Source organism: Alosa sapidissima, chromosome 5 (genome assembly GCF_018492685.1).
Source record: "Alosa sapidissima isolate fAloSap1 chromosome 5, fAloSap1.pri, whole genome shotgun sequence".
Lineage (NCBI taxonomy): Eukaryota > Metazoa > Chordata > Actinopteri > Clupeiformes > Clupeidae > Alosa > Alosa sapidissima.
Window position 1 is genome coordinate 21,259,870 of NC_055961.1, and position 20,124 is coordinate 21,279,993.

The window sequence follows — 20,124 nt, forward strand, 5'->3', positions numbered from 1 at the left end:
ATGTGTCATTTAATTGTGTACCCAAGAGACCATAACTAGAATACCATAGTGTGTCTCAATAGATTATTTCTTTTCCCATTGGGTATAGAGTTACATTGGCACTGAAGACTTGAGCCTGCCCTGCAGTCAGAATTGGCTACCCCTTCAAGAAGAGTGAGCTGCATCATTTGAATCTAACAGCCACATAATTTGAATGTTGCAGTATTAGTGATCTAACAAATGGCAAAATGCTGAAATATGGACAAGCGATACAAACATAAAATACTAAAAATGCTGCACGATTATAAGTCATAAAAAGTAGGTAGCATCACGTGTGACAACAGGCAACTCTGAAGCCTCGGTCACATAAATGTGATGGACATCAATTTAATTTGACATTTGTTTTACAATAATTTACAAAAATTCCCTCTAATGTCAAAGTGATAGCAGATTTCTACAAAGTAGTGTTAATTTATTGAAATTATTATATAAGCGATTGCATAAATATTCATCCCTTTTTCTTTTTATAGACACTGTCCTGGGTGATCTGGGAGACTGGCTCAGAGTTCAGTGGTGTTGGTGTGCGGCGGTAAAGTAGGAGTTGTCTAGACACCTGAAGGTTGCCAATTCGAGCCCAACTCCTCCTGACCCTGTTGAAATGTCCTTGAGCAAGACACTGAACCCCAAAGTTTCCGGAAATGTGCAGGTTGGCGCCTTGCATGGCAGCCTGCACCATTGGTGTATGTGTGAATGTGATGCATGATATTGTAAACTGTATTGAATTGAAAGTGCTTTGAGTGCTTGGAGGAGTGGAGAAGCACTATATAAATGCAGTCCATTTACCATTTACTTGGTGTGTGCTAGAACAGAGAGGCAGGCCAGTCGGAGGGTACACAGAAAGCACTGGTTTATTGACTGTACTGGTCAACCACGCCAGAGTGCGGGCGAGTAATGGACAGGTGGGAGGGGCCAAAGTAGACACAGCCGTCGTTAAGGCAACACAAACAGCATGCAGGTACAGTAACATCGAAACATCATATTGCTTCAAAGATTGCTTAAACATGGAAAACTGTACAAAAAGGAAAAAATAGGTTCTTGCACTAATGAAAAATACATTTTTTTTCTTTTTCCTCCTACAAAGAAGATTCTAATACAAGAAAATAAATATAGCAAAAAAAGCCAAAAAAATAATTTATAATAGCTCTTCGTTTTTTTTTTCAATATATGTTCAATATTTCTCTCTGCTATTAACAAATGGCACAACATTCTTTGAAACAAAGAATACAGAAGGGTAAACTCCTGCAACATTCATATTTATCATATCGATAACTGACGCAGAGCCTAAAACGCACGCGGAATGGAAACACGGCGGCGATCACAGGATCGACAGCGAGGCCTCCGGCTGTGCGGAGCGAGTCCCCCGTGCCGGATCCTGATCACGTCAGAGAGAGAACAACTGCTGACTGAATATGAAACATGTGCCTGACAGAAGAGTGAATAAAGGGGCCGGCGTGGAATGATGACACGTCACGGCCCAATCGGATTGCTTTTTCGTTGTTGTTTTTGAACGGAGAGTGGAGGGGGTTTCTGGGAGGGTGGGGCAAAATAAGCACGGAGCTGCACAGTAAACTGAAGCTTAGGCGGAGATTGACTGACAGGAGTGCCGCAGCTGAGTGCAAGGCTTGGACCCGAGAGCAGGTCTGTGAGTGCATGCAGGTAGAGGTCAAGGTCAGGGGGAAAAGGTCAAATGCCAGCAGGATGGAGAAAATTCAACTGGAGTAACGGCCGAACTCAGAACCCTTTCGGAGATGGTATGCAATTACTTCATGTGCCAATTTTCGATTCCACCGAACAAAAAAAAAAGTGCACCTTAACCGCAGAAAACGCTTTCGGTCTGAATGACGTTGGAAATCAAATCTGATTGAGTGCATGGAGAGGAACGTTAAGTGGTATTAAGTGCATTGGTTCCCGTAGTGCCTGTTAGCTGCCTAAGAAACAACGAAGGCATAAGGGGCCCCTATCCAGGACACAGATACATGTCTCTGCTGTGGCCTTTTGGTCCTGACCATCGTCCACCGCCCTGCAGCTCTCAAACCAGTTCTGCATGGAGCTCTCAGAAGTTAAACCTGACACTCAGAGAGAGGAGTCACAACTGCCTAAGGTGAAGTCACAGTACTGCACTTGCACTAGGAGCTACTGCCTGCTGTGATTACCCCGTACTATCCCTTAAGGAACGAGAGGTCTCACAACGCTGTACCTCAACAGTAATCTCTCCCACTAAATGATGCTTCTCCATCTGCAAACGGCTTTCCCTGCTGTGCTTTTACTGGTAGTGGTCGTGGAGATGATGATGGAGGAGTGTGTGTTGGTCGTAGGAGGCCGGAAGCATCCTTCTGTGGGGTACCGGGCCCCCCCGAGAGAAAAGGCTTCGCCGTGAGGAAGCGTTGGCGGCGCACGTGTGGCAGTACGGAAGCAGTCGGACTGAAGAGAGAGTACAAAGTTATTGTTATAGTTATATGACATACGGTTTGAAGCATATGTAACAGCTAGAAAGCCTTTTACACTGGGGCGGAGGAAGGGGGGTTGGTTAAACAGCGGTGCTAGTAGTAGTACAGTATTATACATAACTGTTGGTGCATACTAAAAAAACAGATAAAGGCAGTTTCACTACTACAGCCTGGAGTTAATGTCCGTCTGGGACTAAGCAGCTAATCATACAGGAGAGGGCCTGGTGGCTGCAGCTATGAGAGTGTGGCTTTGAGACTATGGTCGCCTCAAAGCTGTCAACGGAAGCTGGAGAAGGAGAGAGCCCTTGCTCCCAGCACGGTGGACTGTGACGCTAAGACGCACTCTCCTTGTCCCCTGTCCAGAGTTCACACATACACTGCAGGACCCTTGGACTCCAGTTACTTGCAACGAAAAAACAAACAAAAACGACTAAGTGAAGAAGAAACGTAAAAGTCAAGTCTACCATTTCTGTGAGCAGCGGTGAGGCTGCGGCTACTAAACCTGCTTTCTACGACGAACCGGTCAGCTCTGAGCGACACGGGCTACATGGACTATACAAAACTAAAAGTAAAAAAGAAAAATCAGTTACGAGCACTGAACTTTGTTGATGGTTCATTGTCTTGGCAATGAATAAAACAGCCATCCGGTGGAGGGGTGTGTGTGTGTGTGTGTGTGTGTGTGTGTGTGTGTGTGTGTGTGTGTGTGTGTGGGTGTGTGTGTGTGTGTGTGTGTGTGTGTGTGTGTGTGTGTGGCTTTAGAGGACGACAGAGAGGCACAGTCTCCATCTCCTCCCCTACCTGCCCACGACGCGACTGGGTCAGCCGGCCAAGGCCATTCGGACTGTCAAATGGAGCATAGGGAGACCCGAAGAGGGTTCGCTACACTGCCTATACGGTCATAGTGTCTTGCAGAGGTCTGAATCCTCACAAGAACAAACGCAAAACAAAAAGAGAATCAGAAGAACAGCTGTGTTCCAAACAGAACCCAGAAGTGTTCCAAACAGAACCCAGAAGTGCCAGTGTTGGTAGTGGCGCAGCGGTGCAGCCAGCCAGACTGTAGGGTGTGTTGTTTGTGGTGTGTTGGGGCTCACTGCTCTGAGTTATAGCTTTGAGAGCCCCCCTGTAAGAGGGTGAAGGATTGTTCTGTGATGAGTGGCCGGACAGTGGTGGTGGTAGTGACGACCATTGGGGTTTTAGGGGCTGCAGGAGCTGGGGGCTTGTCGACTGGTGGTCAAGCGTGGTGGTCGACTGGTGGTGGTGGGTGAACGGGACCTGCAGCCCCGGCAACACCCTGCCGGCTCGAAGATGAAAACGGACTGCTCTCCGTCGGATTGTATAGACACGCCTGTTAGGTTTTAACTTCTTGACACAGGAGAGCGTCATATTATGGTGTTGTGGTCAACGCACTGATCTTTGGCATTGTCAAAGCGGAAATCAAGAACAAAAATAAAACAAAACAAAAAACAAAAAGAACCAAAAAAACAAAAGCCTTTTAGCTCAGAGAGAACACCCTCAGTAGTCAGATTTCAAACAGTGACTTTCGCCAAAAGAACATTTCTATGCGTTTGTGTATAAAATATGAATATCTGCTTTACTTCTCTTTGATTGAGTTTTCAACCCTCATATCTATAACCCTGAGAAAATACCATGGACCACTATAAGTATAAAATACAACTTGCAAAAGACAAAAAAAAAAAAAATGCATGAGCACAAAAGCCATTTACAAAGAGCATGATTCACCTGTTGGACTTAAGAGACTTATCCTATGATTACTCCAATTGGAGGCATGGTTTTTGTATTGATCACTTCATAGCAGCGATTTGCTTGGGTACATTATTTTTGTGGTCTTGTTTCTTGCTGGGTTGATAAATGGCAAACGCTGCATTCATATACATTTTTAGGCATATATTGTAGGCACTACAATAAGAAGATTGGGACCTGCTGTTCGTTTACTGATTTCCATTTCAATGTTCCTATGATTGTAACAAATTTCATTAGCACGTGATTATTTACCTTGTTTGGGGGGGGGGGGGGGGGGGGGGGGGGTTTGGGGGGGGGACGACAGAAGGCACCTTTTCATCAAAGAAGAATTGAAGATTGAAGGTTAGCTTTGATATATGAACGCTTGGGCCAAAGGGAGAGAGAATTCAGAGTGCTGTGTGGACTTATCAAAGACTGTCCACTTCAACTAAATAGGCTATGAATCAAGGAAGGATTCACTTTGATGTTTTCTCTTCATCTGTATAGGAGTGACTGATTACAGGTCTCATACACCTGCATGTCTGTGTGAGCGTGTGCAAGTGTATGTTTGTGTGTGTGTGTGTGTGTGTGTGTGTGTGTGTGTGTGTGTCTGTCGGTGATTCGAGTGTTCCATAGTCTCTGTTGAACTAATTGTGCTTTTTTTTTTTTATATAGTCTTAGAAATCTGATATTCTCTGTACAAGTTCAACAACAAGGCTTTGAAAATGAGACACATCCACTGGACTTTGTCAAATTCAACTCGTCAGTTTCGCAGAGGAAGAATCAAACCTGAACCAGCTAAATAATGCCCATAATGATTCCTCCCCTTCCCCCAGGGCTTCGGACCCTTATATAAGCTGCCACTGTGCCTGATCACATGGTTTCCCATGTCCACTTCAACATCCAATGACGAAGAAAGAAGAACACAACAGCTACGCTGAGGTCCATTCTCATTCTAATGTTCAACATACAGCATTATTTTTTTCTTTGTTTTCTTTTTTTTGTTTGATGTTTCAAAAGCACAAATGATTATGTTGCCTTAATGCAGCCAAAGGACTAACCCATCTAAGGATTAAGACAACAGTTCCTTACTGTAGCAGATAGCAGTTTGACAGGGTTATACAGATTTGGTTGTATAAAGCGATCTATAGACAGTAAGCAAACAGAGGAATCCAAAACTGTGTACACTGTGTTGAAAGCTGGGTGTGGGGTGGGGCCTGTAACCATGGCAACAGGAGACATGCGGCCCCGTCCTCAGGAGGCCAGCACGCTCCGTCTCAACACTTCCTCGTTCCCAGCATGCAACTGGCCAAGGCGGAGTTTACGGCTGGTCGGACGCGGGTCACTGCCGTTCCGCTCAGCGTCCGAGAAGTAACCGTTCGTGCCAGTCGGCATCATCAGCGGGGTCTCGGTGACAGGAAGTGCCGGCGACGGCTCCTCAGTGCGCTCTGCGTCACGGTCTGGTTCCGTGCTCTCCTGCCCGCCGCCCTTCGATCGGGACTTGCCCTGTCGCGTGACTCGTGGCCGCAGAGCCGGTCTGCCCGCGGGAGCGACACCCACCGCTGACTCGGGGATCTCCGGTGTCGCCGACGCCACTCCTCCGGGCTCGGGAACCGTGGCGGCAGGCTGCTTGGGGTGCGGGTGCCACGGGCCCCTCTCGTCCGAGATGTGACAGGAGTCCATTTTGGAGATGGGCGGCTGCAGGGGCTCTGGCTGGGCCTCGGCACTGTGCCGGGTGTGGTGGTGGTGGTGGCCGGCGTGGTGATGGTGGTGATGCAACAGGGCTCTGGAGGCCCGAAGCCGACCTACATGCCCGTACCCATAGCCACCCGCTTCCTCGCACACACCCCGTAAGCCCTTCACAGCAGCGACGGGAGCCCCACCACAGGTGGCGGTTGACGATGAGGAGGAGGTGGAGTCCTTGTGGGCCCTGGCGCGCGGCTTGGTGCGGGCCTTGCGTCCCAGCTGCGGGGTCTTCCAGGCGGACTGCATGGAGTGGTCCATCATCAGGTTGAGCAGGTTCTGCTCGCCCTGCTGCAGCTGGTGGGACAGCAGGCTGGCCGTGGGGTCCCGCCGCTCGCCCTCCAGTGTCCAGCGGCTCAGCATGTCGTCCGCCGTGATCTGCACCGACTGCGCCAGCCAGCTGTCAAACAAAGAGCCGTCCAGAGGGACACCTGGAACACACACAGACACACACACACACACACAGGTGAGATGACAGACTCCACATCTCAATAAAGCTGAAGTATGTGCATTGTTCAGAGTAGATCAAGCATGTGTGCATTTCAGTACACCATGTACACTTCCTCTTTGACACACAATACACCTGCGCCCATTATATCTCTCAATCAGGTCTCATTCTCACTACATGCAAAAGAAAAGGACTTGGCTAATCTGCTGGAAGGTACAAGGAACAGCAGGGTCACATCAACAGATTCATGGTCCGCTTACCCGCACCGCACTTCCAAAGTGCTTTCAAGGGGTATTTTGTTTATATTCTTCTGTGGCTAGTGATTAAAGCCCACTAGGTGGTTTAATCATTGTAATTAATAAATAACAGATGGACCCCACAGCGGATAAAAATAGAGGCCGAGTGGCGCTCAAGCGGCACTTAAGAGCCCTAAGGTGCTGTACCTGTTGAGTGCACCGAGACTAAAGTAACTGCCCAGCAGACCACGGGACACACTCTGTGAAGTCACACTGTGTGCCAGCGACACTACTGTCTTTACTGTTGCTGTCCATTCGTGAGCAAACAATGGCTGTAGCCATGACAATTCAGTATTCAGAAATCCGGTTTTCTATTTCCGGCTGAAGCTGCGTTGTATAGATTTTAATGTGATGGCAGACAGTGCCTGACAGAATCCTAAGCCTTGTAAAAGTAAACTGATATTTTTTCTGTCAGTCATAATATAGAATATCCATATTCATGCGGAATTGTTAAAGTTTCGAAAGAAATATAAAGTTGAAGAATATTCTAGTTAGCCTGTTGAGACTGCACTAAGTTATTATGTAAACAGAATTAACGGAAGATGAAAACCGGACGTAGGGTGTTACGAATAAGGTGGATACTCTAGTGCTGGTTAAGTCATCCACGTCCTATGAATAGTATTCCCACAACAGCGGATTATACATGGCAATCCTCTCAGCTCAAGAATGCTATGACATATTGTATAGTTGATCCCTTTGTGAATGATCGCTTTCACCATAATTAAAGGGATCATTCACCCAGAAATGATGCTGTAATTTTATCACCACTCAATCAGGCTGCATCTGGAGATCTACATTGTGTTGTTTGTTTTCCAAGGATGGGAAAGGGGCATAGCTGGGGACGTTTCCATTTAGTGGCAGTAGACTGTTACCACATCTTTCAGCCACCAAAAACATTAGCTGTACTAGGACCATTTACAACAGGATAGACACTTCCACTTCCCAACATACTGGAAACACTACCCCTTCTTGGTTAAAAGCACTCACAAGGAAGAGGAAGGGCTCTGAAGCAAGGGCAGAAGAGAAACGAGTAATGGTTTAATGGTGCATGAACTGTCATGACTGTCATGAATGGCCTTCATCCACTCCCACTGCACTTGAAAAGAGCTGCTTTGACATTCTGCCTGTCAACAGTGTGAGGGCATCTACCTGCAGGTGTCCAGCATATGACGTTTTTTTGGCGAGCCACCCCTTTAGGAAAACTGCACTAACAGTGAGCATAAAGTACATTGTGCATATCATATTCACTCCTCCTCCTCAGAAGAGCTGATATTCTGAGCATGTTCCTGTCCAAACATTCACAGCTTGAGCTCTTCTTACATCTAAACAGCCGCTGTTCCTGTGAGGCACTGCCCAACCCTTCCCCTTTCCTCACCCCTCTCCTCACCCCCTCCTCCCGCCCCAGCCGGTGTTCTTTCCATGACACAGCATGGCACTGCAGAGGGCAGCCGAGCAGGCAGGGCTGGGCCAGGGAGGTGTGTGTGTGTGTGTGTGTGTGTGTGTGTAGAGGGGGGGTCAAGTCTGCTGGCAGGACACACAGGCACTCTGGGTCCCACGCTACAGAGGGCCAGGAATGTGCTATTTGGGGTGCTGCCAGACATTTGTTTGTGCAGCAGGGCCTGCTCCAGCAGCACCAGCACCAGCCCAGCCCAGCTCCGCTCGCCACTCAGGTGCCAGCCGTCTCCTGGGCAACGCACCGCAGGGAGAGGGGGGTGCGGGGTGGGGGCAGAGTTCAGGGGAGGGAGAGAGCTCCTCTCTCTCTGTTCCTGGTTGCAGCTCCTGGTGAAGAGAGAGCTGCCCAGAGTTGGCAAGACCATAGGGCTTGGCTTCCCAGGGTAGAACAGAGACTGATAATACTGAATACCTCTCTAGAACGGCAGGTCACTTTTGACGGAAAAAAGAAGAAAAAAAAAAGTCTCTGCTCAATAAATAACTGTACTCATTTACATGAAAGAGGAGAGAGATGGAATGGAAATCAGTCCAAGATGATGCGCTTCAAGTCAGCACCTAGGGGGCAGTGAGTCAGTGTCTCTCCCCACTCTCTTCCTGGTCTCAGCTTTGGCCCCTTAAAGAGGAATGTCAGTCAGCAAAGCCTGAGGATTGAGCTGGAGTACTGCATGCCTCAGGCCTCCAACCACACCTGCCAACACCACCCCTACACCCGCCAAAACACCATCCTCACACCAACCAACACCGCCCCCACACCCACCAACAACACCCCCACACCCGCCAACACCAACAAATACCACCCCCACACCCGCCAACACCACCCCTACACCAACCAACACCACCCCCACCAATACCACCACAGTTTTTACCAGTCGTAAAAAATAATTGTGGATTCAACATTGACCAAAACAATCGCAATTATGATTTTTGCCATCATGGAGAAGCCCTATCCTCTACCATCACTCTGGGGTCTGAGAGAGTGTGCTCCATCTGGGAGGAGGGGGCATAGGGATGCTGGACACTCCAGTGACAACCACGCTTCATAAACCTCCACTGAGCGTTTGTGACTAGAGTAGAGCCAACTCTCTTTTTTGCTGACCGCAACTGGAAGGAAACGGTGTGCTTTATTGAGTCCAAAGGAAAACATCACTATTAGGTGCCATGTGATGGATCTGAGAGTTGCATCACGACTGACTTAGTATACTAAGCCAACCACCTTTGAAAACGTTCTCTGGTTCCACATTTGTTTTTATAGCACTTTCAAAATATTCTACATCCACAACAAAACAAGTATTTGTTTTTGGTGTCTGGAGCATAAACCTTTGTCAGCGCCATGTCAACCATACGTCACTGCTTTGCGTAAACTTAATTTTCCCTGTCCACAGTACAACGCAGTACAACGCAATTTTCCCTGTCCACAGTACAATGCTCCTAGGGGAAGACTTTTCGAAAAAAGTAGAGTTTTCAGTGATGGAAAATGCTGTTTAAGTGTGGACAGAAGGGCTAAAAGGACTGTAGAAGTCATTATGTGCTTGAAAATGTATCCAGGTTGGTGTGGACAGGACCTAAGTTCTCATGTAGTAATTCTAACAGGAATCTCCCAGAGTGGAAGCAGGTTGTGATTAAGTGTATATAACATCTGCTCCCCGACACAACGGCTCAGTAGTCGGGAATGATAAAGAGCAGATGGCTGCTTTTAAAACACACAGACACACGCACACACACACACACAGACACACACACACACGCACGCAGTAGGGCGACAGGAGAGAAGAGCTCGTCATGGAAACACCCCTGACTGATTACTTCCGATTGTCCCCCTCTAAACAAACACACACTGATCTAAAAATAGGCAGGTGTGGAGACAAGATCTGTGGAGTCGGTCACGCCGACTAAACACACAGGGGCAGGGGCACTTCCTGGTGTGTACTGTATGTGTGTGTGTGTCCAGCACTACAGGCAAGTACATATGACATTAGATTGTCATGTGTAGTTTATTTCTGATGGCGTGGAACGTTTTATCTTAACCTGCGATAGTGTCCAGTAGCTCTGCCAAAAAACTGGAACACACAGTGGATTGACTTGTTTTGGTGGTGTTACCCCTTTTGCTCTAGTTAATTCTAACCAAAGATACTTTTTCAAGAAAAAGCATTTCAGACTTTGCCAATGGAATAAAATGATACATAGTTCCGATCTCCTAAATAGGTATTTCCATAACAATAACTCATAAGAAGAATTCCAGGTTAGTGGTTCTTATTGTCATAACAAACTTTTCTCTGAATAAGCAATAAGAGAAGATAAATAAATATAATTGTGTGAACTGTTTTATTGTCTTTGCTTGTGTGTGATGCCAATGAATCACTCTTTCGGACACAGAATACATAATTCAACTGTGGACCTCCTACTGGTCGCCTAATAGATACAGGAAATGACCCTGTTATGAATCGGCTCGGTTTATCAACCGTCTCTGTTCTAACAGCACAATGGCCGGAAAAAGATCATGCGGAAGGTGTGCACCGATCCGTGATCATCACTGGGCCTTTTGTTCCGTGCCATTCTCCAATCAAAGCCAGCTATCTGCTCACTGGCCGCGTCTCCCTGGCGACTGTCTTCCTGGCTGGGGCAGGAGCTGGGAAAGAGAGGTGGCATTTGGAGAGGCCCAGTGGGACCCCACCTGATGTACATGCAGAGGCCTGCTAGCTCCTCTGGGTGGAGGCAGGTGCTGGAGTTACTGATCCATGGGTTACCTCCTCACATGGTGTGTGTGTGTGTGTGTGTGTGTGTGTGTGTGTGTGTGTGTGTGTGTGTGTGTGTAGGGGGGGGAGGGGTTGTGCATTCTGTCCCTCGTTCTTTGAGATGGCAGAGAAACATAAACAAACAAACAAACAAACAAACAAACAAACAAACACACAAGCAAGCAAGCAAGCAAATGAATAGATCACAAATAAAAACAAAGCACTGGTGCACCTACCCAGCTGCCGGAGCAGAGAGCCGTTGTCCGCCTTCCAGCGCTCCTTGGTGGCCTCGCGCCGCCGGTCTTTGGCCCGCTCCTTCACACCGTTCTGCTTTCTCCCCTTCTCGCCTTTCAGAGTTTTATCTGCACAGGGGAGAGCACAGATAAGGATTGCGCTGGAGAGTTTGAAGGAGGAGGATCACACTGCACTGGGTGGAGAGGGGGATTTCACATTCCCTGTCGGATCTGTGATGCATTTCTTCTCTGCTGCTGAATCTGCGCTGCTCCTTCAGAGCGATTGCCCACAAGGGTACCAAATGATATGGCTCACAAAAACGCACAGCATACAGAAATATGATGTGAAGCACAGCTGTCTGTGAGTGTGTGTCTTTGTCTGTATGCGTCTGTGTATAATCGAGAGTCTGTGCAGGTGTGTATGTGTGTTTAAGAGTGCGTCTGAGTGTGTGTGTGTGTGTGTATATGTATATAAGAGTGAGTCTGTGTGTGTGTGTGTGTGTGTGTGTGTGCATAAGAGTGTGTATGCGTGTGTGTGTATTTAAGTCTGTGTGTGTGGGCACTGCACATGTATGTATGTATGTATGTATGTATGTATGTGTGTATGTGTGTATGTGTGTATGTATGTATGTATGTATGTATGTATGTATGGATGTATGTATGTATGCTGCGGGGCTCGTCTCCATGCTGCGTCTGTGGATCATACAGACTCTCGCGCTCGCTCGCTCACAAACACTTGACCCTTAATGGCTCTGCTTACAAAACCAGCTGTACAAATTGTTACAGCGAAGAGAGAGAGAGAGAAAGAAAGAAAGGGGGGAGAGCGAGAGAGAGAGTGTGTGTGTGTGTGTGTGTGTGTGAGAGAGAGAGAAAGAAAGAAAGGGGGGAGAGAGAGAGAGAGAGAGAGAGAGAGAGAGAGTGTGTGTGTGTGTGTGTGTGTGTGTGTGTGTGTGTGTGTGTGAGAGAGAGAGAGAGAGAGAGAGAGAAAGAAAGAAAGGGGGGAGAGAGAGAGAGAGAGAGAGAGAGAGAGAGAGAGAGAGAGAGAGAGAGAGAGAGAGAGGAAAAAGTCCCCTAGCCTGAGAGAAGAGACGGGGAAACAGTCTGACTTCTCAGAAGTGCGGTAGCCACAGGGGGCTTCCCAGAGTACACAAACAAACAAACACACACACACACACACACACAACAGAGAGACAGAGGGGGAAAACAATACCAGGGGAAAGCAGAGAAGCCCAGGGACCTCTGTTCATTAGTAATGTCACTTTAACACGAGCATAAATATCACTCAGCTTTCCACAGCCCATCACTCTAATTGCCTTCCATGGGTAAATCATTTATCTGAGTACTGCTGACATGGAGAGTTTCAGACATGGACTGGCCCCATTTCTAAGGACCCAGAGCTACAAGTCTTCGCACTCCGCGGCAGCGTGTGAATGTTAATGGCCAGTTTGGTTCAGTAATAACATAGCTATTAAGGAACACTTACTTAGTTAATAACACTATAATACCAACACACTCAATGGAAGTATGCGGCGCGTGTGTGTGTTTATTCCAGGGAGGAACCCGGCGGTGGTTGAAAGGGGTCTAAACCTCGGCACACACTTATCCGAAGAGATGCCCTCAGAGAGAGGGCGCCCCACTGAGAACAATCCCATCATGCTGCAGGAGCGGCGCGGTCGTCTCCAGCTGCGCGATGCAGAGCGGTACAGCGCTATCCCCCCCCCCCCCCCCCCCACCCCACGCTCCGCTCACCACCCCCGTGCTGCAGCAGACTGGATGTGTTTTACCAGGCTCCCCGCCGCGTAGACAAACACCCAGGCAAGCTCCTGGGGCTCCAGGGCCCTCGTCTACACTCACCGCAACGCTTATTGCTGCTGTGGTGGTGGGGTGCGAGGGGGTTGTGTTATTTATTTATTTTTGATCTATTATTATTTTATTTTTTTTATATACCTTTAATCTGATTGGACAGTGAAAAGAATGACAGGAAGCAAGTGGGGGAGAGAGAGATGTGGTGGGATCGGGAAGTCACTCTAACCTGGGTCCCCATGAGCCCGAATGTGGTATGTGTGTTGTAGCCAGTTGGGCCACCATCCATCCATCCATTTAAACTAGTCCCCATCATCGCTTCAGAGGACATTAAACGTCCCACATACTCGACGCACCCGACCAGTAGCGCGACAATGTGACGTCACAGAAGCGCCGTAACCATTTACACTTGCGCGTGGTGGTCGCGACACTAGTCGCTGTTGTGAAAAGACTAACGCTAACTACGTTACACAGCAGAAGAAGCTGCAGTAAGAAACACTAGCTAGCCTCTGTGATGGTACTTCAGACTTTGGTTGCTACTATTCACAACTACCATCATCATTATCATCTAGTTTCCAAGGTGTGCACACAGGTAGGTAGATAGATAGATGGATATATAGATAGATACTTTAGTCATCCCGAGGGAAATTTTAATAATTTAAACAGTTTAGTTAGCTGGCTAGCTAGCTAGCAGCTGGCTGAGTTTGTGTAATTTCCTGAAGTGGAAAGGGATTTTGTTCAGGCCTTAATAGATACCCTTTGTTTGAAAAAAAAATCGTTTCTATTCTTTCCTCTTAATTCCATGTGTTGCAACTCTCACTGGTAACTTTGTTAACTTATCCAGCAAACTATTAAAAATTCACGACTGTAACAAAACACTGCAACTCTTGCTTGCCCTCGAACAAGTCCATCTTCCTGTTTCTGCCTTGTCGCGCTCGTCTGAAAAGAAATGAGTGGTGCGCTACCTCGCGCTACCTGGCTTAAATCCTGGCGCGGCAGCAAGATCTACGTCATTTTGACGTCACGCTGTCGCGCTACCGGTCGGGTGCGTCGAGTATGTAGAAGCCCTTACGCGAGGCTGCTCCACACACCTCCACCTTAACACTATGATAATACAGACAGACAAACTAACTGTCTAACTAACATGACACAACATGTGGATGGTGTGATATGACGGAACAAAGCAGACAGATGGCCATGGCAGGATTGACTGTCTGTGTTTTGCCTGATGAGATGGTTGATGCTTCAACTAGCTGAACACAAATGTTTTTATGGTCCACAAAACGAAACCGCAGGTGTTTCAAGAAGCTCTGCAATAATAATGACTTAAATTATCATTAAATTATCATGAAATGTTTTTTATGCAAGGATCTGACTCTGAACACTTGTGTTAACACAGTGTTAAAACACTGACAAAACAACATGACTGTATGTATGTAATATGTGTCTAATATGTGCTGGTTTGTGATGGAGCTTAAGCAATTAACAAGGCGAAAATGTTTCCTCCAAAGTATCTCTCCAAAGTGCTTTTTTATGTGTGCGCGAGTGAGTGTATAGTGGCAAGGGACATTTAGCAAAACACTCATCAGACCACTAGCAGTTTTTTTTCTCTCTTTCTTTTGCTGCTGCTGAATGGTTGGCCTCGTCTCGAAACGGCTGGGGTGCTCAGGGACCCAGCTCTCTGAAGTGTGTGATTAATATATTCCTTTTCTGGGCATACTGGAGGTGTGTGTGTGTGTGTGTGTGAGAGTAAGTGAGTGTGTGTATGTGTGACAGCATGTGTGTGTGTGTGTGTTTCTGTGTGTATATCTGTGTGTGTGTGAGTGAGTGTGAAAGCGAGACTGCATATGCGTGACGCTCTGTGTCCCACTTCCTACCTTCCCTCATTAGCTGGATGCCAGAGTGCACCCCCACAACCACCACCAACCCCCCCCCCCCCCCCCCCCATACACACACAGACACACTTGCCTCTAGAGATGACAGGGAACGGTGCAGCGGTCCTTCCCACACCCTCTTGTTCTCCGTGTCGCTCAGCAACAGCCGCAGCGAGCCGAGACCGCATCAAAGGGGACGGAAGCGCACGCCCCGACGTTCTGCAGCACCATGAGGCCCAGCTAAACGGACACATGGCACCTGAGGATGACCTGCTACACACTTTCTAGCTTCCGTTCCACCACCAGTCAACTCTAGCTAGCTAGCTAAAAAAATAAAATAAAAACTGATTACCACCAAAAAGCCCATCCTTCCAAGCAAATCTCAAAAGTAAGAAGCTGTTTGGTTGTAGCTCGTTTGTTTTTAACGCGACCATTTCGTCCAACTTATACATTGTCTACGTTTGCGCTTCACTTCCTGGTTTTCCCATGTCAAAGCCTGATCATCAGTATGCAACCATGACGATGCTTGAGCTGCCATGTGCTCGGGGGACTCAGTCTCAGGCAGGCAGCCCGAGCTTTGCTACAATAAAAGGGCATTGTTCTGTTGCAAATGGGACTGCGAGACGAAATGATGCTAATTATTCATAAGCGGCATTCATGCACAAATCGCTGCAGTTTCCTTGTGCTGAGACAATGCAGCCGTGCACAGACATACATAGACTTCAGACTGAGGCCTATTGGGCCTTCATCTGATGAGACAGGCGTATAAACACATATCTGAATTTCTCTAGGCACATCCTGAAATGAAAATCTCTCTCTTACATGACCAGAGGGCGTGTAAGACTGGAAATGGGTTATGGATTCAATGTTTGGCCCTGTTGAGTGAATGCAGCGAACGGTGTTTGGATGCCTATTTACTGGTATTGAATACGGACTGCCTGAGTACTGCCTCTCTGTTGTAGCAGATAGTTACAGAATAATTTAAATAAAATGAATGACAAGAAGTTAATTATATCATTCTACAAAAGCTCATTTTTACTTTCTCTGTAGATTAGATTTGATTCAACTTTGTCATTGTACGGAGTATAAGTACAGAGACGAAATGCAATTTACGTCTAACCAGAAGTGTGTTTTAATATGAACGTTAATATATTAATATAAATTTCTTTAATTTGATGCTGTTTCACTCATTTAGAAATGACGCACTTTCACTTTAAGGCGGGGATCACATTAGCCAGCGGCAAGCGACAAGCGTAACACAGCGCTCAGACCATAATAAGTTCTATCTCCTTCCTATGGGAACACAAACGGTTTGCCTTAACTGACAATTGAATACGTTCGTGTTGCGCTTTGAAAACTTGGTTCAACGCTGAGCTTGTTCAATGCTAGCGTTACTCCAGCGTTGCCACTGTTCTGCTGCTGAACCATAGAGAACAATAGGAAACCTGCCGCTTGCCGCTGGCTAATGTGATCCCCGCCTAAGAGCCAGCTTCACTCAAATATAGCCTATGGCTAGTGCTGTGCCTATGGCTGTGCCCTCTTACAGTTTATAAATGGTCAGTAGTATATTAAAAAGGAGATATCAGATACCAACAATGACAAGCCAGTTGGAACCTGCCGCTCTCTCTCTCCCTCTCGTGCACGCTCAGATGTGTTCCCAAATGAATGGAGTAGCATAACGTTCAAATTAGATCTGCAGCAATGAAGATTGAGAGAGGCCCTGAAAAGTATCATCTTTTACATGCTGTTTTGACATTGACATTGTATACGTTCTCTAAAAAGACTGAAAAGTAGTTTGGAGTAAAGCGAACATCGTCTATGGCAGGAAAAATATAGTGAGCAGCCTATGATAAAAGTAAATACTCGGCGGGTCGGATTAAGGTGCGTGGTGGGCCGGATCTGGCCCACGGGCTGTAGTTTGCCCACCTCTAGTTATTAGAGCAGAATAGATATGGATATGCAGTATGAACAATGTATAAACATGTACAGATATGTGCAGTGTAGTAGCAGTAACATTATAAGAGTAGTAAAAATAATATATATATATGCAGTGTATTAACAGTAATATATTAAATAAAAACAGAATAAATATGGATATTCAGTATGAGCCGTATAAACAGATGTGTAGAGTATGTAGTTATGTGCAGTGTAGTAAGTGAGAGGGACAGTTCTCACTTGTCGAGACGTAGCCGGGACAGAGAAATTCTCAGTCGTCGGGACGTTGCCAGAGGTCTGTGGTGATGCAGGTCTATAACTGACGGGAATATTTAAAGCAGAACAGAGGAGCAAGTTGTAGTTTGGAATTTTCTGGTTAATCTTTACAGTTTCGGGAGAAGAAAGGCTACAATGATCTACAATACGATCATCAAGGACACCAAGAGAAGGCCCATACTGTGGCAGGACTACTTTATGTAGGGTGGACTAGAGTGAAAAACTCCTCAGTGCTTTTTTCCCTATTTTTTGCTGGTAACCTAACTTCTCTTGACTTTTTCAAACCCTGCTCCCTACATCACAAACACAGAACTTCCAACGCATCTCAAACCCCATCTTATTCATTTCATTTCTCAATTATTTATCTTCATTATGGTACTTATTTTGGGGGCAGCCGTGGCCTACTGGTTAGCACTTCGGACCTGTAACCGGAGGGTTGCCGGTTCGAACCCCGACCAGTAGGCACGGCTGAAGTGCCCTTGAGCAAGGCACCTAACCCCTCACTGCTCTCCGAGCGCCGCTGTTGATGCAGGCAGCTCACTGCGTCGGGATTAGTGTGTGCTTCACCAATTCACGGATTGGGATAAATGCAGAGACCAAATTTCCCCTCACGGGATCAAAAGAGTACATATACTTATACTATTATGTCAATAGTATGTGGGTTTAGGACGATTTTATTGTTTTAAGATTCTTCTGTTTTGTGTCGGTATGATACCACTTTTTCATGCCTGATAGCGATTTCACAACCTTGAGCATCTGCCAGTACCGGTATAAATTCTGATACTGTATTTTTGCCTGGTACTAAAATAAATGAGCTGTTAAAACATTTGCCTAGATGCATGCTGGGAAGGCAGCAAGATATTCCTAGTCCAAAAATAAGCAGGTGATTCATAATATTTCCATAAACAGCACCAGTGTATTCAACATACAATAAAACATTGCCCCCAAGAGCTCACCCAAAGCCTGTATATCGCTGTCTCAGGGGTCTATTTATTGACTTGGAGGAGTAACAGCTGCCGCTTCATTTTTAATTTTTCAATATCTGATCCAGTAAACGCCGATATTGTACTAATACCAATTCTGACTATCGGATCCGCGAAACCCTAGTTCTGGGAGTTGATAGCTCTTATAAATGTCTTTTTTTAATTGCTTGGTGCAGGGTGTTGGCTTATATATGTTTTTCACTGCATAAGTACCTTTTACTACATCCACCATCCATTCAGTGTACACCGAAGGAGAGGAGAGAAGAGAAGAGGAGGGGAAAGGAGGGGAGAGGAGAGGGGAGGAGAGCAGAGAAGAGGGGAGAGGAAAGGAGAAGAAAGGGGAGAGTAGAGGAGAGGAGAAGAGGAGGAGGGAGGGGAGAGAAGAGGCGGGAGGAAGAGGGGAGAGGAGAGGTAGAGAAGAAGAGAAGAGGAAAGGAGAGGAGAAGAGAGGAAGAGGGGAGAAGAGGAAAGGAGAGGAGAAGAGAGGAAGAGGGGAGAAGAGCAAAGGAGAGGAGAGTAGAGAAGAGGAGAGAGGAAAGAAGGAGAGAGGAAAGAGGAGAGGAGAAGAGAAGAGGAGGGGAGAGAAGAGGAGAGAGGAAAGAGGAGAGGAGAGGAGAAGAGAAGAGGAAGGGAGAGAAGGAGAGTAGAGAAGAGGAGAGATGAAAGGAGAAGAGAGGAGAGAGGAGAAGAGGGGAGAGAAGAGGAGAAGAGAGGAGAGAGAAGAGAGGAGAGAAGAAGAGAGGAGAGAGGAGAAGAGGGGAGAGAGGAGAAGAGGGGAGAGAAGAGGAGAAGAGAGGAGAGAGAAGAGAGGAGAGAAGAGGAGAGATGAAAGGAGAAGAGAGGAGAGGAGAAGAGAAGAGAGGAGAAGAGGGGAGAGAAAAGGAGAGTAGAGAAGAGGAGAGAAGAGAAGAGGAGAGAATAGGGGACAGTCTGACTCGTCATATTGATGAGAGCAGGCGTTGCTCAGTGTGTGAAGGAGCTGCCACAGGGCTGGAGGAGAGCAGATCTGTCACGAGACCTGATCCCCTCTGCTGCAGGGGAACGCCTCCGCCACTCAATGTATGAACAGAAGAGATATGGACACACACACACACACACACACACACACACGGGCAACCGGAGAAAGTGCCGAGTCAGTATTTCTGCTGGCGCTGGGAACTGCACCGTGATAAATGCTGCAAGTGGAGTTCACAGCCGGGTGCTCGCCTAATCAAAGCACCATGTAACTTATGGGCATACAATCCAAGCCCACACTCCAGCACACACACACACACACACATGCTTGCGCACACAAACAAACACACACACGCGCACAAACATACACACATGCACATACCACTTCCTGATCCTGACACACACAATTTGCTGATGCTCTCTGGTCTGTGGGCTGAGAGAGGTTAAACAGTGGGCAGTAAGGCTGGAACAATGAGTCAAGAGACCAGCGAGAGAGAGCAGCGCACGACATTTTAATTACCACAGCAGGGACCACAGCCAGCACCGCTCACAGGCAGCCCCGAGAGCATGTGGAAATGGAGGTGTGTGTGTGTGTATGAGTGGTGTAACGGTGATTTCTGTGTGTGAGAAAAACCCTTGACTTCTGTGTGTGTATTAAGAGCGTGCATATGTGTGTACTGGGGTGTGGGCTAGGGGAGTGCTCATGTAACAGTGATTTCTGTGTGAAGGGAAATCCTAACCTCCTGTGTGTGCATAAGAGTATGTGTGTGTATGCACCATGACAGGTTCATTGTTAGAGACAGCCCTCATCTTCTGATTGTGTAGTCCTGTATTTGTTTGCATAAAGTGTATTGCATATATTTGTGCAGGTATGTATTTGTGTGTGTGTGTGTGTGTGTGTGTGTGTGTGTGTGTGATAGCACTCACCTCCTGCCAGGTCTTTCTCCAGCAGCTGGATCTGGAGGTGGAAGATCTTCTCCTGGACGTCACAGAGCGAGTGCTTCATCTTCTCCCGTCGCGTCACCATATAGCACAGGTTTCTCACCTACACACACACAGAGAGAGTGAGTTTGTCAGTCCTGAGCACATGGCATGTGGGTGATGTGATGGCACCTATACTTACTGGCCCACACTTCTAGGCACCACAGATAGAATGCAGAAGTGACGGA

At 47.1% G+C, this 20,124-nt stretch overlaps 1 protein-coding gene across 4 annotated transcripts in view; it reads right to left on the reverse strand.

The window, feature by feature from the left end:
* Window positions 1–4,809: 4,809 nt before the first annotated feature.
* Window positions 4,810–20,124, reverse strand: part of jade2 (jade family PHD finger 2) — a 75,723-nt gene continuing 60,408 nt past the window's right edge. For 3 of the 4 annotated variants that reach the window (XM_042091609.1, XM_042091611.1, XM_042091612.1), the window contains exons 10-12: window positions 19,883–20,000; window positions 11,134–11,259; window positions 4,810–6,400 (exon numbers count right to left, since the gene is read on the reverse strand). In XM_042091609.1, coding sequence (XP_041947543.1) covers window positions 5,481–6,400; window positions 11,134–11,259; window positions 19,883–20,000 — 1,164 coding nt within the window. In that variant the 3' untranslated portion in view covers window positions 4,810–5,480. Of the gene's footprint in view, window positions 6,401–11,133; window positions 11,260–16,982; window positions 17,062–19,882; window positions 20,001–20,124 lie in introns of those variants that run through there. The other variant, XM_042091613.1, reaches the window with a different exon arrangement.